Source organism: Eriocheir sinensis, chromosome 25 (assembly GCF_024679095.1).
Source record: "Eriocheir sinensis breed Jianghai 21 chromosome 25, ASM2467909v1, whole genome shotgun sequence".
In the NCBI taxonomy this organism is placed as follows: domain Eukaryota; kingdom Metazoa; phylum Arthropoda; class Malacostraca; order Decapoda; family Varunidae; genus Eriocheir; species Eriocheir sinensis.
In genome coordinates, this window is record NC_066533.1 from 8,976,401 (window position 1) to 8,991,904 (window position 15,504).

A 15,504-nucleotide genomic window follows, 5' to 3' on the forward strand; every position below is an offset into this window, starting at 1 on the left:
GTAGAATGGAAAATAATATAATCTTGAAGTGGTAAAGGCGGCAGAAAATTAAGTGCGACACATTTTTTATTTAATTACGTTTTCTTTCTTATTTTTTCAACTATTTATGAATGTCCTTTTTTACCAGATGATAATTGGCGCTCTCTTAGGACGAAAAAATATATAATCTTCAAGTGGTAAAAGCTGCGGAAAATTAACTTACGAGATACTTTTAATTCGTTTTCTGTTAATGTTGTCGCTCTCGTGAAATTGAAAATGGGATGTGACATTCTAAAACCCGAATTCTCAGACGCTTTCGGCTCGCACAACAATATATATTTTTTTTCCAAAGCCCACAAAGGAGCTAAATCGAGGTTTTATACGTGTTTTTCCGCATTCAAAGTGCAGAAGCCGTATCAAACTATCACTAGACTCATAAAACAATCCATGGAAACACCCGCAACTTTTACGAAAGCCTTATCAAATATGTGTGTGTGGTAAGCCCCGAACTGGTTGAGAATGGTTGACTCAGGTTCTCTTTCTTACTTTCCAGGGAGACTCGCCGTTTGGGAGGACCGAGGCCTACATGAAGTTGGACCAGCTTGGCGAGGGGTCCTACGCCACTGTTTACAAAGGATACAGCAAGTAAGTGAAGGGGCAAGGAAGGCTGAGGGGCGAAGAGGAGGGGAGGATACAGGCGGAGGAAGGCAAGATAGAGGGAGAAGGGAGAGGAGAACAAAGGTGGAAGGGAACGAGAAGAGGAGAGGTAGAAGAGGAAAGAGAGTTAAAGGGGAGAAGGAGGAACAGAATGAGTGGTGGAGAGAGGAGGAGGGAGAATGGAGAAGGTAGAGGGAGGGAGAGGAGGAAAAGAGAAGGAGCGATAGTAGGCTAACAAAGAAATTCAGTATCATGTTTAACTTAAAAAATGAAGAGAAGGTTGAAAAGGGGAGAGATTAAAAATGGGAAGAGGAGAAAAGGAGAAAAGATAATGATAGAGAAATTTTAAAAAAGTACCGTCTATTTAAGATTTACGATGAAAAGAGAAACTACAGAAAGGAAGGCAAGATAGAGGGAGAAGGGAGAGGAGAATAAAGGTGGGAGGGAACGAGAAGAGGAAAGGGAGAAGAGGAAAGATAGTTAAAGGGGAGAAGGAGGAACAGAATGAGTGGTGGAAAGGGGAAGAGGGAGGGAGAGGAGAAGAGAGGGAGCGATAGTAGGCTAACAAAGAAATTCAGCAGTATCATGTTTAACTTCTAAAATGAAAAGAGGCTAAGGAAGGGAAAAGAGAAGGTAGAAAAAGGGAGAGATTAAAGATTGGAAGATGAGGAACAGGATAATGATGGAGAAATTATAAAAAGAAATACCGTCTGTTTGAGATTTACGATGAAAAGAGAAACTACAGAAAGGAAGAATAGAAGATGGGAAGAAAAGGAGGAGAGAAGGGAGAGTCTCGACCAACCCACAACATTACCCTTCCTTCCTCTCTCCCCTTCTCCCTCTTCCCTCCCTTCTCTCCCTCTCTCCCTCCGTCCCTTCTGAATTGCCTCCCATATATTTTGCGGGATTATTCCTGAAATAGAGCGGAATACCATTAGAGAGAGACTAAATATATTCGTCTTTTCATGGGTATTTTGAGCAAAGTTAAATGAGAAACTTGAATTATTGAACTCACTCACCTTACGACCGGGCGGCGGAAGGAGTAAGAGGAGGGAGATTATTAATAAGAACTTTGTGATGAGCTGAAGCGGAGAAGAAAGAAAAAGAGAGTTTGCCATGAGGAATTTAGGTTTTAATTGGCAACGATTGTAGATTCAAGAATGATGAAAGTGGCGAACGGAGTAAGTAAGACATTATTGGTAAAGACTTTGTGATTAATTGAAGCGGAAAAGAAGGAAAGAGAGAGAGTTTGACATGAGGGGTTTCGTTTTTTGTTGGCAACGATTGTAAGTTTAAAAAGACTGGCGGGAATTTTGCTTGTCTGTTTGGCTTTTAATTAACGCTTCCCATCCAGTCATCTGTCAATATCTCCCTTTCCCCTCTTCCTCCTCTTCCCCCTCCTCCTCCTCCTCCTCTTCCTCCTCCTCCTCCTTCTCCTCCTCCTACTCCTACTCTTACTCTTCCGTCACTATCGAAAACTTTGACGGAATAATTTATGGACAAAGAACCGCCGTCTCTGCCCTTGAATTTGAATAAGATCAGAGGCTGGGAATATGGATGTTCTCTGCCCCTCTTCTCTCCTTCCCTTACATGGTCTTCTTTTTCCTGGTACCTACGTCATCTTATACAGGCTATTTTTAAGGTTCTATTTTTATTGCACTTCCTTCTGTTTGCCTTCTCTTCTTCAGTCTCTCCCTTCATATATTTCTTCTGTGCTTCTCTTCTTATCTCTTCTTCTCTTCCTTAGTCTTCCTTTTCCTTGTATGTCATCTTATACTTACTCTTGAAGGTTAATTGTTACTACACTTCTCTTTTCCTGTTCTTCAATCTCCTTTTCTATATATTTTCACCTCTTCTCCTCTCTCTTCCTTTCTTTAGTCTTTTTTTTCCTGTTATGTCATCTAAAACAGATTCTAAACACTTCAACTACTGTCTTTCCTTCTCTTTTTATCTATTTTTTATCAGTCCCCCATTCTTTATTTTTTCATCATCTCCTCTCCTCTTCTTCCTTTCTTTAATCTTCCTTTTCCTTGTACTACATCATCTTAAACTAACTCTTGAAGGTTTTATGTTGCTATTCCTTGTCTTTTCCCTTATTCTTCAGTCTCCCTCTTTCTATATATTATCTTCTTATCTCCTCTTCTTCCCTTCCTTAGTCTTTCTTTTCCTGTTACGTCACTTTAAACTAGCTATTTAAGTTACTGTTACTTCACTTCTTTCTCTTTGCCTTCTCTTAATCTCTCCCTTGCTATTATGTCACTTCGCATCTCTTCTTCCATGCCCCAGTTCATTTTCTTTTCATCGTAAAATATTTAAGACTCTAAACTTTTATGTTACTATACCTCCTTCTCTTTTCCTTTTATTTTTCAGTGTACCCCTTTCAAATATTTATCTTCATTTCTCATTTCTTTTTCTCCTTCTTTAATCTTCCTTTTCCTGCTGCGTCATTTTAAACTGACTCTGTGTAAGCTTTTTTGTTACTGCATTTCCATTTCGTCTCTTTCTCGCATTTGTGTTCTCCCTTTTCCTTATTCTTTATTCCAGACACACCTTCGTTACGTTTGTGTACTCTCTCTCTCTCTCTCTCTCTCTCTCTCTCTCTCTCTCTCTCTCTCTCTCTCTCTCTCTCTCTCTCTCTCTCTCTCTCTCTCTATCGCGGGGCAGACTTCTAAGGCGTTTTGATATTCCAAGGAGATGTGTTTTTAGCCTATGTTTGTACGCCTGAGGATAGTCCAGGCTGATTTCTTTCCTCCCCTCCCTTCCTTTCCCTCCTCTTCCCCTCCTCTCCCTTTTATTTCCTTCCTTACCCCCTCCCTTTCATTCCCTCCCCTCCGTTTTATTCCCTTCCTCTCCCCTCCTCTCCCCCTCCAGTTTCCTTCTTTTTATTTCCTTCCCCTCCTCTCTTCCCTCCCCTCCCATCCCTTCCGTTTCTTGCCTTCCTTTCTCCCCTCCCTTCCCTTCGTTTTCTGTCCTTTCTTCCCCCCTCACTATCCTCCCCTCCTTTCCCTTCCCACCTTTTTAATCCATCCTTTCCTCCCTCTCTGCCCTCTTCTCTCTCCTCATCCCTTCCCTTCCCTTCCCCTCCTCACCCTCCCCTGCCCTCCTTCCTTCCTTCCCCTCCCCTCATTCTCCCGCCACGCCGTACGCACTGAATCGCAAACCTTCGGGCGCGTCTTATATGATGAGAACCCAGCGGCGGAGAAGCGCAGGAGATCCGGGGCTATGTTTGGAAGCGATCACCGCGGCTCGCTTATGAAGGAGGGAGTGCGTTGCGTATGAATGGACATAACCAGAGTGCGTTGAGTGTGAATGAGGGCAAGCAGTCAGGGCAGGGAGATTGTTAGTTTGTTCATGCAGCACCAGGGGGCAGCATGAGTAAGTGTGATTAATACTATCGATGCTCCGATGGGTATTAATGTTAGGCTAGGATGCGAGATGCTGTTGTACTATGTTAGGGCACCGTTGCCAGATTATCGTACTCAGAGTATAGTATTTACCGGTTTCTGACGCCTAACTAAACTATTGCCAAGAAACATCAGGAATTAACTGTTTTAACGATAATTATAAGTGAATCTCCTTATTGGGGTCCACGAGACAGTTTTGGGGACGGAAGTCGGTAAATATAAGAGGCTGAGTAAGACAATCTGGCAACTTTGTGTTAGGGTTTAAAGAACGTATTCTCAGACGCTTTACGGTAGGGCCAGTTTTACAGTCCTTGTGAGCTCCCCACCCAAACACAAAATACGACGAAAATTCCTTGTATAGTGTTTGGCGTTGATATGAAAAGGAGGAAATTTTAGAAAACTACGCAAGAAATCTTTTTAGAATCTGGTGTTGAGTAGAAATAACGGATCACTGTGGAGAATATAGTTTGGTTTGGGCGCTAACAATGGCTCTGTGTTGGACTGTCGAACTGGCCATTAGTCTCTCACAACAATTGTTTTCAAAGGCCACTGAGGAGATGAGTAGGATTCCCATGAGTGCTTTTTTCACATTCATGGTACAGAAGCCTTGTCCAACTGTTACTAGGCTCATAAAACTACCCATGGAAATACCTACAACCTTTATGAAAGCCTTACCAAATGTGGGGGTGTGCTACGCCCCGAAATGTTGGAGAATATGGAACTAGTGTGTTATGGTTTGTGTGGATGTGTAACGTATTTTGTATGTGTTTAATAGGTGTAGAATAAAAGCACTGATTATGTATTTCCTCAGTATAACATAACAGGCAACATCAAAACAGTATATTATAACATGGGACATGGCGTCTGTATATCACGTTTAACCCCTTTCCAAGTTTCAAAATGCCTCTTAACGTCGTACAAATTATTATATAGATAACAAAAACGAATTAAACCTTGTTGAATCGCCTTTGAGCAGTAATTTGTATATTTTCTTAATCGGGAGCGTGGGCAACCGAAGTTATCAGAGATGACAGAGAATATCGTAGGTTGAAAAGTTACTGAATCCCCTTCGAAGTATCTCTTTAAGAAACATCAAAAGCAGCAACCGCTCATAGTTAAACCTCCTCTGAATCCCCATCGAAGTACCTCCATAAAGAACAGCAGCAGTAGTAACCGTTCTTAGTTAGTCCACCACCTCTGAAATCCCCTTGGAAGTAACAATAACAGTTCATATTCGCAACGGGCCCGGGGGCGTGATGGAGGGCGGGGGAGAGGAGGCGGTAAAGGAAGGAACGGACCGGAGTTGATGATTGATGGAGAGACTTTGATTAGTTTATGCCCAATTTACACCGCGGAGGCCCGAGCGGTGCGTTAGTGGGAGGCGGAGGCGGGAAGGTGTGTGTTGTGTGCGTGGGGTTGAAGGAAGATGAGGTGCAAAGAAGTCATAGCAATAATAGTGGTAGTAGTAGTAATAGTAGTAGTAGTAATAGTAATAGTAGTAATAGTAATAGTAGTAGTAGTAGTGGCCTGAGAATTCGATCTATTTACGATAGTTCAAAGCGGCTGAAGATGTAACGTAATACTAAGTTGCATAAATGAATGAGGTATATAATAGTTTATCATATTAACAGTCCATCGCCATTCAACCATATTTTCCCGCGACATACCATTGTAAAAAATATATATAAATAAAATACATTCCTCAGTTTGACAGCTATGTATATATAGTAGGACATTAGCTCAATTTTCCAGGTTTTTTTTTTTTCTTTACATTTTCTCAATATATTCTTTACAATTTAGTTTTCTGCCTTTATTTTTGTTTTGTTTTGTTTTATTTTGTTTTGAGTTTGCTCTTGTTGTGTCTTTTGTTTACGTTTTGTCCATTGCTATAAAAAAAGGTATAGTGATGCTTACGAAATGGCGAGCATAGTCCTAATCACACCCTTATTATTCTCTCTCAGCCTGACTAACCAGGTGGTGGCGTTGAAGGAGATACGGCTACAGGAGGAGGAGGGGGCGCCGTTCACCGCCATCCGGGAGGCGTCTCTCCTGAAGCAGCTGAAACACGCGAACATCGTCACCCTCCACGACATCATTCATACCAGGGAGACGCTCACCTTCGTCTTCGAGTACGTGGTGAGTCCATCCACAGAGAGAGAGAGAGAGAGAGAGAGAGAGAGAGAGAGAGAGTAAAAAGTGCTAAAAGAGATGAAAAAGAGAATGAGAAAATAAAAAAAGGAGAGGGGCTTCATGAGAGAGATGAAAAGGAGTGAAAGGTAAAAAAAAAGTGGGGGGGCTGCGTGAGAGAGAGAGAGAGAGAGAGAGAGAGAGAGAGAGAGAGAGAGAGAGAGAGAGGGGGGGGGGGGGGGGATTTAAACACGCAATCCTGTTAACGAGATATCTCTTAAATACCTGAGAATCTACTAAATTTACTCCCGCGAATGACAGTCTCTTCCTCACAAATCACGAAGACAAAGCCGATCCGATGCATTAACGAAACTTTAGATAACATAAGTACTTATTTCACTCATATTTTGTACTCGGAAGTCATCTCTAGGCTGTCCAACTTACAAATGCAAGAGTTAACCAGTATCTTCACTCTCTCATTCCTTTACCTTTACGTATGGTGACAAAATATCGCAGCCACTCACCCCTTTCCCACATCCTTCCCAGCACACGGACTTGTCACAGTACCTCGAAAAGCACGGCGGCGGCCTGCATCCTCGCAACGTCAAATTATTGCTCTTCCAACTCCTGCGGGGGCTGTCCTACTGCCACCGCCGCCGCATCCTCCACAGGGACATCAAGCCACAGAATCTCCTCATCTCGGAGATCGGCGAGCTCAAAATAGCGGACTTCGGTGAGTTGATTCGGAGGGTGATGTGTCATGTGTTTGGAAGGGTATTAATTTTGTAGTAGTAGTAGTAGTAGTAGTAGTAGAAGAAGAAAGAAGAAGTGGTAGTAGTAGTAGGTAGCAGTTGTTGTAGTAGTAGCAGTATATAGTAGTAGTAGTAGTAGTAGTACGGTAGTAGTGTTGAAACAGCGCTTGCACTATGTAGTATCTCATGAAATTACGTACATAAATCACAGTTGCCATAATAGTTCAAAGAATATAAGCAGGTTTTGTGTACCTGACTATCCTACGTGAGCTGAGAGTGAGGTGCTGGTGGTGTCCCTGCAGGTCTGGCGCGGGCCAAGTCTGTCCCCTCTCACACCTACTCCCACGAGGTTGTCACGCTCTGGTACCGGCCTCCCGACGTGCTCCTCGGCTCCACGGACTACTCCACCTCCCTCGACATGTGGGGCGTCGGTTGCATATTCACCGAGATGATCACTGGGGTGCCCGCCTTCCCCGGGGTCAGAGATATTCAGGACCAGCTAGATAAGATATTTAAGGTACGGATATTTATGATGTATTAGTTCCTTTCAGCTCTGGGGTTTTTTTTTCATATAGTTCTCTGAAACTAAATTTGATCAATCTTATTTAGTATTTCTTATTCTCTTGCATTATTTTATTCCCCTCTGAGAAGCAATGTTTCCAGGATTTAATTTTGTTTCAGATTTTGTGTTCTGTCATTAATCTTTCTCTTTTATTTGAAATACGTAATTAATGAATGTAAAAGTCTTTTTATCTTGCACTTTTCAGTTCGTCCTTATATGAGCAGTGTGTTGTGGGCTTTCTTTATGTGTGTTTTCAGTCCATGGCGTTTGTCTTTAAACATAAATAGATCAATAACTTTACTACCATTCCAGGTTGTTGGCACCCCGACGGAGGAGACGTGGCAGGGCGTGACGCAGCTGCCCAACTACAAGTCCCACAAGCTGGTGCTGCACCGGCACCGCAGACTGGCCTCCGTGTTCCCCAGACTCAACGACATTCCCCACGCTGAGTCCCTCGCCACGCAGTTCCTACAGGTGTGTGTGACTTATTTATTTTATTTGGCGATTGTTGAGTTTTGCTTCGCCAGGTTCAAGGGCTAAGCAACGGAAATGAGCACCGAGGCCACACGCAGCTATCGCGTGTTCCCCCAACTTACCTCAAAACTCAACATACCATTTGCATCTTCATTTTACAATTAAGAGAGGATATTCATGTCCCATAACAATAATGAAGGAACATATCGTTATTTATATTTTTTAGCTAAGAGATGAAGGCAATTTAAGTTCCATAACGTAACATAAGCTCCTTGAAACGTTATATCTATGCAAAGCTCTTATCCTAAACTTGCCCTGAAAAGAACAATCAACAAATTTACTTTTACATGAGTATTCATGTACAGCAACTGGACAGGAATCAGAGTATTAAAATGTACCTCCTTTTGCAGATACAACCCAACAAGAGAATCTCCTCCGAGACAGCTCTCAGACACACCTATTTTGATGATCTTCCACAACAAATATATGAGTTAGACGCAGGTAAGGACGAAGAGTCACCTGAGAGCAGCGGCCTCATCAGTGTGCTGAAAGAGTTATATGTTCACTGAATCACCTCATTTCCACACCCTCAGGGTATGTTGGCCAATTTGTATGCACCGGGCCAATTAGCACTCATTAGGGAAGACCTGACTCAGAAAACTGAACCAGGACATAAAAATTACATTATGGCAGAATAAAGATTGTCACACATTATTTTATTTTGATGATTTTTTTTAACAGCAAAAGTCTATTAATCCATAAGATTCTGTCATCATTAATATTCATTACAGGCACTTTAGATTTTAGAGCTTTCAGCTCATTGGATTTTCTGATTAGTGTCATTCAGAATAATGTACTTTTATCGTCAATCTGAGCTTACGTTTTCTGAGTACATACATACTATGGTGTCTGAAGCAACATTTTATTCAGAAAAATCTAGCTTAGTAATTACTACTAAGTTACTAACAATAATAATACATTTTATCCCCAATATGAATATTAATTGGAAAGGAATATACAAATTGGCAAATGTACGCTGATTGCAAACAAGCATAAGCATACAATATATGCATTTAAGAATGCATAGCTTGCACTTCAATGTGTAACTAACTTGTGTTAAGATCATTAATATAAGACTATCTTTATTGTATCATTTTAAATAATCTCTTGTTTTCATCTTTCATCAAACACACCATTTTACATCTCTTGCTTTCCATGTCACCAAACACACTTCATTTCCCAGCATTAATCACATACAAGCAAACAACACACAGACATTTCATTCATACACACTTTATATGGCTATGTAACTGACTTATATCAAGATCATTAGATTAAGGAAAACTTTAACAGGTGTGTTCCCCAATTCATACTTACTGTTCTAATTACTACTCATATGAGGAGAAAAATGCTGGTGAAAATTGGGCAAAGGTATAAAAAATAACTACATATTGTCAAAACCAAGAAAATTCATCTACCATAATCTTTTCAACTTCATTTTTACACCTTAGCTCACTTTTATGCCATCATTTTTATCCTGAATTGACATCTAATTTGAATGGTGAATAGGAATGGGCAAACAGACCCAGTGTCTTCCTAAATATCTCCTTTACTCCCTCTCTGTTAACACACGCTGCCAAACACTGACTTCCTCCCTCGCCCCAACAGATCAGTCAATATTCTCGGTTGGCGGTGTGAGGTTAGCACAGGAGCTGAGGAACTACCCGACCTCCGTCATACAAGCGGCCAGAGAGATCAGAAAGTTGGTCTAGTTGCTGATTAGTCCTTTACCAAAATTAAGTTATAGGAACAGCATCCTCTACACCTTTACCTGCTCTACCATAATCTAAAGACCTATTTTTGCAAGTTTAAAAAGTTGTGACTGCACCTCATATCTTATCAGCCTGTACAGACCTTGATTTAGGGGAGAACTCAAAGGAATGAAATATAACTTTTTAATGCATATGAAAAGAATGACACCAGAGAGGAGAGTATTTTTAATAGTTATATTATCTTACGGCGTGTCACTAAAGTCAAACAATATACTGTACGGGACTTAAAATATTTTCATAGATGTTTACGAGGGCGACGTGTTCAGTTCATTTGGCCAAGGTGAAGGTGTAACTGTATGGCTGTTCTGTTTTATAAGGTATTTGAGATAATAGCTTGATTTATAGGTTTGTAGTCAGATATATGTATTTAGAGACATTCAAAGAAATACAGCACACATGCTCGAATTCTCTCATGGAGTCTATAAATAATTTTTGAGTAGTGGCAGGAAACAGATTTTTGTACTAGAGGAGACAACTGACACTGTAATGAATCTTAGATGGTTACTGAACTTAAGGTAATGAAGAGAATAATTTATTGACTATTTCATCAGTTATTGTGATATACATTACTTTGGACAGTGTCTGAGGCCATACTTATTGCAATCTAGAGTATGTTTCAGCAAGTCATATGCCCTATCCTAATTAGTACTGCATGGTTCAAGAAAAAGATGACCACGGAAAACTAAACAGTGGTATCGAAATGAACTTATGGATAAACCTTCATCATTTTTTAATAAGTTCATTTTTTATATCTCAGTTTAGTTTCCCATGTCCAACCTCATAAGAGAAAATAAGGACGTTAAATGAAAAGAAGATCTCAGTTTAGCTTCCCAGCGAAGTTTTTTCCCCTAACACAAGTACTAATTGGAATAATGCGCACAGACAGGCAAACATACATAGTCCACATAAATAAACTAAGAGAGCACAAGGTTATTCAGTGCCTCCAAAAAAAGTACACTCAGAATACTGCAGCATGGCCCACAGTCCCAGTAAAGAAAGTGTGCCCATTCATTCCCATTCCAGTTTGGTGCTATATATCCCTATCAGAAATCCCCCTTAAAATAAAACCCTTAAGAAATGTATTAGGCATATGTCCACCAGTTTATAGCCACCCTCCTAACCAGTACTCACCATATCAGGGAAATAATAACTTAAAATATATTGAGCTCAGCTATAAACGGGAAACGGTGTCAAAATAGATTAGTAATTACCAAGCTTAGTTTTGACAATTTTGTTCCTATACATGAGCTCATCATTTTTTTTTTCTTAGTAAGTTTATTTTTCCTTGGTATGAGTGTGAATTGGGAGGGTGTGGGATAAATTGGCAAGCATGTCCTATTCCTCATGGTTAACCTTTTCCCACAACCAAACCCTAGTAACTGGAATCACACAGGGAGGATGATCTGATTTTTTTTTTTTTTTTTTTTTTTTTTTTTTTAATGTGAGTCAGTAGATCTCATTTCACAAGTAACTGAAATGAGATAAATCTGTGTAGTACCAACCACAATGACTATCACTTAAAGAAGAGCAAATATACAGTAGTCTATAATACATGATGTACTGCTTTAGAGATTTCATAGAGATTTCAAAGAGGCAGGCAATGAAAGAGAAGCCTAAGTAATTAGTGTAGCCACATAACTGAAACCAATATGTGTTTTCTTCTTTATAACAGCAAACTTTTTAGCAGTGGTAAGTAAAGATTTTCATAAGTTAATTTTTTTCTCTGTGTCATATTTCCGTGTGAATTACTATGTTGTCTTATTGATTGATGGGTTCTTTTAATTCACTGTTGTTTATTCCCCTTATGTAAGCCCTCTATCTCCATCTCTATGATAAGTGTGTAATGTGATACAGATTCTGACATAAACTACTCAGGTGACTTTTTTTTCATTATTTTTTGTATAAATTTTCACTTGGGTTCTATAACTAAACACACTCTTCTTAAGGTTGTTTATTTATGTTTAACTGATATCTCAACATCATGTACATATTTGTTCATCCAACCTCTGGCTGTCGGTGAACCTTAGCCAGTAAGCTCATGAGGTTCAGTATAGTGGCCGAGTTGTCATCTGTCACAGTGATTCAAATTAAAATTCTAGCGAAGGTGTATGTTAGATGTAGATGTAGATATGTAGTTTTAATGATTTTTTTTTTTAATTAGAAGTAGAATTGTAGGTGTAAATACAGAAATAGAATTAGATTCAGAGTTTTAAATGGCTGTCATTTGTAGATTTCAATTTAAAGAACAAGTATGATAAAGTCTATGTAGATAAGCCGTGTTGAAATGTGTGGAAACTTCACAACTCTAAACCTTTTGGTAGTGTGTGGAGCTTTAAAGAGCATTACTGTATTGTATAGATTATGTTTTTTTATATGAAAAGTTGCAAGATATCTCACAAAATTTTAATAATGCTCAAAAGGCTATTATTGCTGTTACTGTTTTGGCCATATTCTTATCTATGTTTGATCCATGACGCTGTCACACACATGCATCTGTGTAGTGCAGAACTATGCAACAGCAATGACTTCCAATTGTTTCCTTTTTGTACATTCAATTCAGACATGATTTAAGTCTATGGCCTGTATGGAGCTTTTGTCAATTTCTTACATTAATCAAGTGACATCAACATCAACATTAACTCAGAATGGCAGTGTTTCTTTATTCAGGAACATGTATGTGTTCAGGAAACATGACAAAATTACTCAGCACATCAATATTTCATGCCGTCTGTGATGTGGTTTTGTATCACTGAAATAAGTCCCAGCCTTCATTCAACACACCAAAGCATATTTTATACATGACATTCACATATTTAATTTTTTTTTCATAATCTCGATCAGTAAAACTGATAAATCAGCATTTCTATTATAAATAGTAGTGGCCTGTACTGATCCACTTTTTGCTGACTTACTATGCAGTATTCTTAATGCTGTGATTTCAAAAACTTCTCTGAACACATAAGCACTTGTTCCTGAGCCAAATGTTTACAGCTTAATTTTGATACCAATGCAAGTGTGTTCCTTAATATGCACAGTAGCTCCACTTTCTTTGCACATTTTTGTGTACAATACACTAATTGCTATCGAAACTGTGATAATGTATTCAACACAACGTATACTGGGATAAAGTTATTGATGCACATGGCATAATACTATATTGTTCATAGCCCTGTAAATCTGTTCAAAGATATTAGATATTTAAACTTTTTTACTGACATTCACATTGGAAGTGGTCAAGAAGGGTCCCTGAGTCAGCCAGTACTTCCTCCTGTGACAGGTTTGGGTGTGAAACACAATGGGCTCCTGTGCCTGGGCCAACAAGACAGTGTTCCCAAAAGAGGAGTGATTAGTGCAGAGTGCAGACAGGAGGGGCATGTTGAGCCTGGAAAACACTCCCACTTTAGGGTTTGTTCATTGATTCATGTGTGCCATTCCAGTTAGCACCCATATCAGGAGAATAGCTGCCAAGGTGTAAAAATGGCAGTCAAATTGAAGTTTAGCATTCAATCTCAATTTTGACAACAATATTTCATTCTTGTACTTCGGCACAGTTTTTCAGAGTAGCTCTTCTGTTATACCTGATGGAAGTACTAATTGAAGTGATGTGCACGAATTGGCGAGCACACCCTAATTCTAACTGTGGTGTGTTAGTGCATGAGGAAGAGTAATGAGAGAGTGCAAAGAGGTAGTGGAGAGAATGAATAAGGAATAGGGGAAGAAAAAATGTGAGAAAAGCAGTTGGAGAGAATAAATTGAGAATAAATTGAGATGGCTAAAGTAATTAAAGCCCAGATGTGTGTGTGTGTGTGTGTGTGTGTGTGTGTGTGTGTGGGTACGTGCGTGCATGTGTGTTTCATCGTTGGCCTGGGCATGAGGATACTGGACACCTACACTCAGCCACATCACCAGGTCGTGTTCCCCATTGGTCCATACATATTCTCAAAGCGTGTAGTGTCATAGCCCGAACTTTTGTATGCATGAGGTATTTATTTCTCCCTAAGTGTTTATAGGCATCTGATGTGTATAGTTTTCAGTTATATATTTGTTATGATTAATTAATAACATGCATATTACTACTACTACTATCATAATATCTTGTGTTGTACAATCAGTCAAACTAGCACTTGGACCAGAGAGAGCAGGTACTGTAGGGTGTTGTTTGCCAGGCACTGTATGTACTCGTGGTAGTGAAACCCATTACGTAGGCTAAAGTGTATTCACCGGAGGAATAACTTTGAGCCGCCAAGAACATAACATCCATCGAAAAGTCAACCCTGAAATAAATGTGAGAAAATCTACCTTCACATGATTATATACATGCAGTGGTACACATCATTCAATGAGTACTTGTATTAGGAAAAAATGATTCTCTGGATGACTTACCTGAGGTGTAGAAATTAGATGTTGCTAAAATGAATACTGGTTATTTAACATTATTTTGACTATTTGATTTTTATACTGCAATCAAGTTCCCAAAGTACTTTTTATCTAAGCATAAGTACTGATTGGAGTGGTGAGTGCAATTTGGCAACCATAGCCTTCCACCATAACACTACAGAGCATCAGATGGACATTATAAAACCCAGTAATGGGATGTTTACTGTATGACTCGCTAGGATGTGCATGCCAATATGAACGCACTGTTCCAGTTAGTACTCGTTTTTGGAAGAAAATACTTCTATGGAAAACTTAACCAAAGGAGGAAAAATGAATTTGTCATATTGAAGGTTGCTTATCTGACTTTATATTGCCTATAGAATATTTTTTGTACTTGAGCTCATTTTTTCAAAGTACTACCATTCATATATTTGTGTTGAAATCAGTTTCATGTGAGAGCTGCCTCCTCTTGAGTAGTAAATTAACTTGAGCCTTCAGGAGAGTGGCATCCATGGAAACTTAGCCCTGAAAAAAATAAAGTTTCAACAATTTGACCTTACACAAATATGTTGGCTACTTTAGTTTTTTTTATTTTTTTTTTTTTTTTTTTTTTTTTTTTTTTTTTTTTTTTTTTTTTTTATCCAGTATAAGTACTAATTGGAATGGTGTGCATACAAACTGGCAAACACACCCTATCTCTTTTTGGTGTCCCTCGCTGTTGTCATTGAGTGTCCCAAGACCTGCGAGTGTAGGTGTCAGCGAGACGTGTTGCTCAAGGGTGTGAGAGCCTCTGGTGCCTACGGAGCCTCTTGGGGCGACTGTCTGCCCTGATGCTGTTGCTGCCGCTGCTTCTGATGCCACTGCTGCCGCTGTTGCTGATGCCGCTGCTTGCTCATGCTGCTGCTGCTCTTCCTGTAGTGTGTGAAGAGCTGCAACATTGTATAGTGTGTCCATATGAGTTCTGACAGTTTATTTCTAGGGTCTCAGTATGATCAGTTTAAATAGCTGAATGTGAAATGTTTATACTTTCATTTATTTTTTATGTATTTAGCTCATGACAATGTGTTATAATGCTGTAGCTTATGGCTTGATTTGTATGTCTGGTCTCTTTCATTGTCACTTTAGTACTGTGTTCATGACCTTCCTTCCCTCTCCTTGGCGTGGAGTCATGTTTGTGTTGGTGCAGGGCTGCTTCGCGCCGCTGGTGTGGAGTGGCCACGGCAGCCAGGCCCAGACAGAGCAGACCATGAGGAGTTGTTCATAAGTTGGTAGTGTGTTTTAGGGCCTCGACGCTGACATCCCCAGAAATGGTTCATTGAGAAAATAAAATGCAGTGGAAC

The 15,504-nt window shown here is 39.7% G+C and overlaps 1 protein-coding gene across 1 annotated transcript in view; it reads left to right on the plus strand.

Annotated features, from left to right (window-relative positions):
* LOC127003290 (cyclin-dependent kinase 14-like) overlaps positions 1 to 14,803 on the plus strand; it is an 83,765-nt gene extending 68,962 nt beyond the window's left edge. Inside the window, exons 5-11 of the mRNA XM_050869759.1 lie at positions 533 to 624; positions 6,002 to 6,176; positions 6,714 to 6,900; positions 7,222 to 7,436; positions 7,794 to 7,955; positions 8,366 to 8,456; positions 9,624 to 14,803. Of these exons, the coding sequence (XP_050725716.1) occupies positions 533 to 624; positions 6,002 to 6,176; positions 6,714 to 6,900; positions 7,222 to 7,436; positions 7,794 to 7,955; positions 8,366 to 8,456; positions 9,624 to 9,727 (1,026 nt within the window). The 3' untranslated portion in view covers positions 9,728 to 14,803. The remainder of the gene's footprint in view (positions 1 to 532; positions 625 to 6,001; positions 6,177 to 6,713; positions 6,901 to 7,221; positions 7,437 to 7,793; positions 7,956 to 8,365; positions 8,457 to 9,623) is intronic.
* The last annotated feature ends 701 nt before the right edge of the window (positions 14,804 to 15,504 follow it).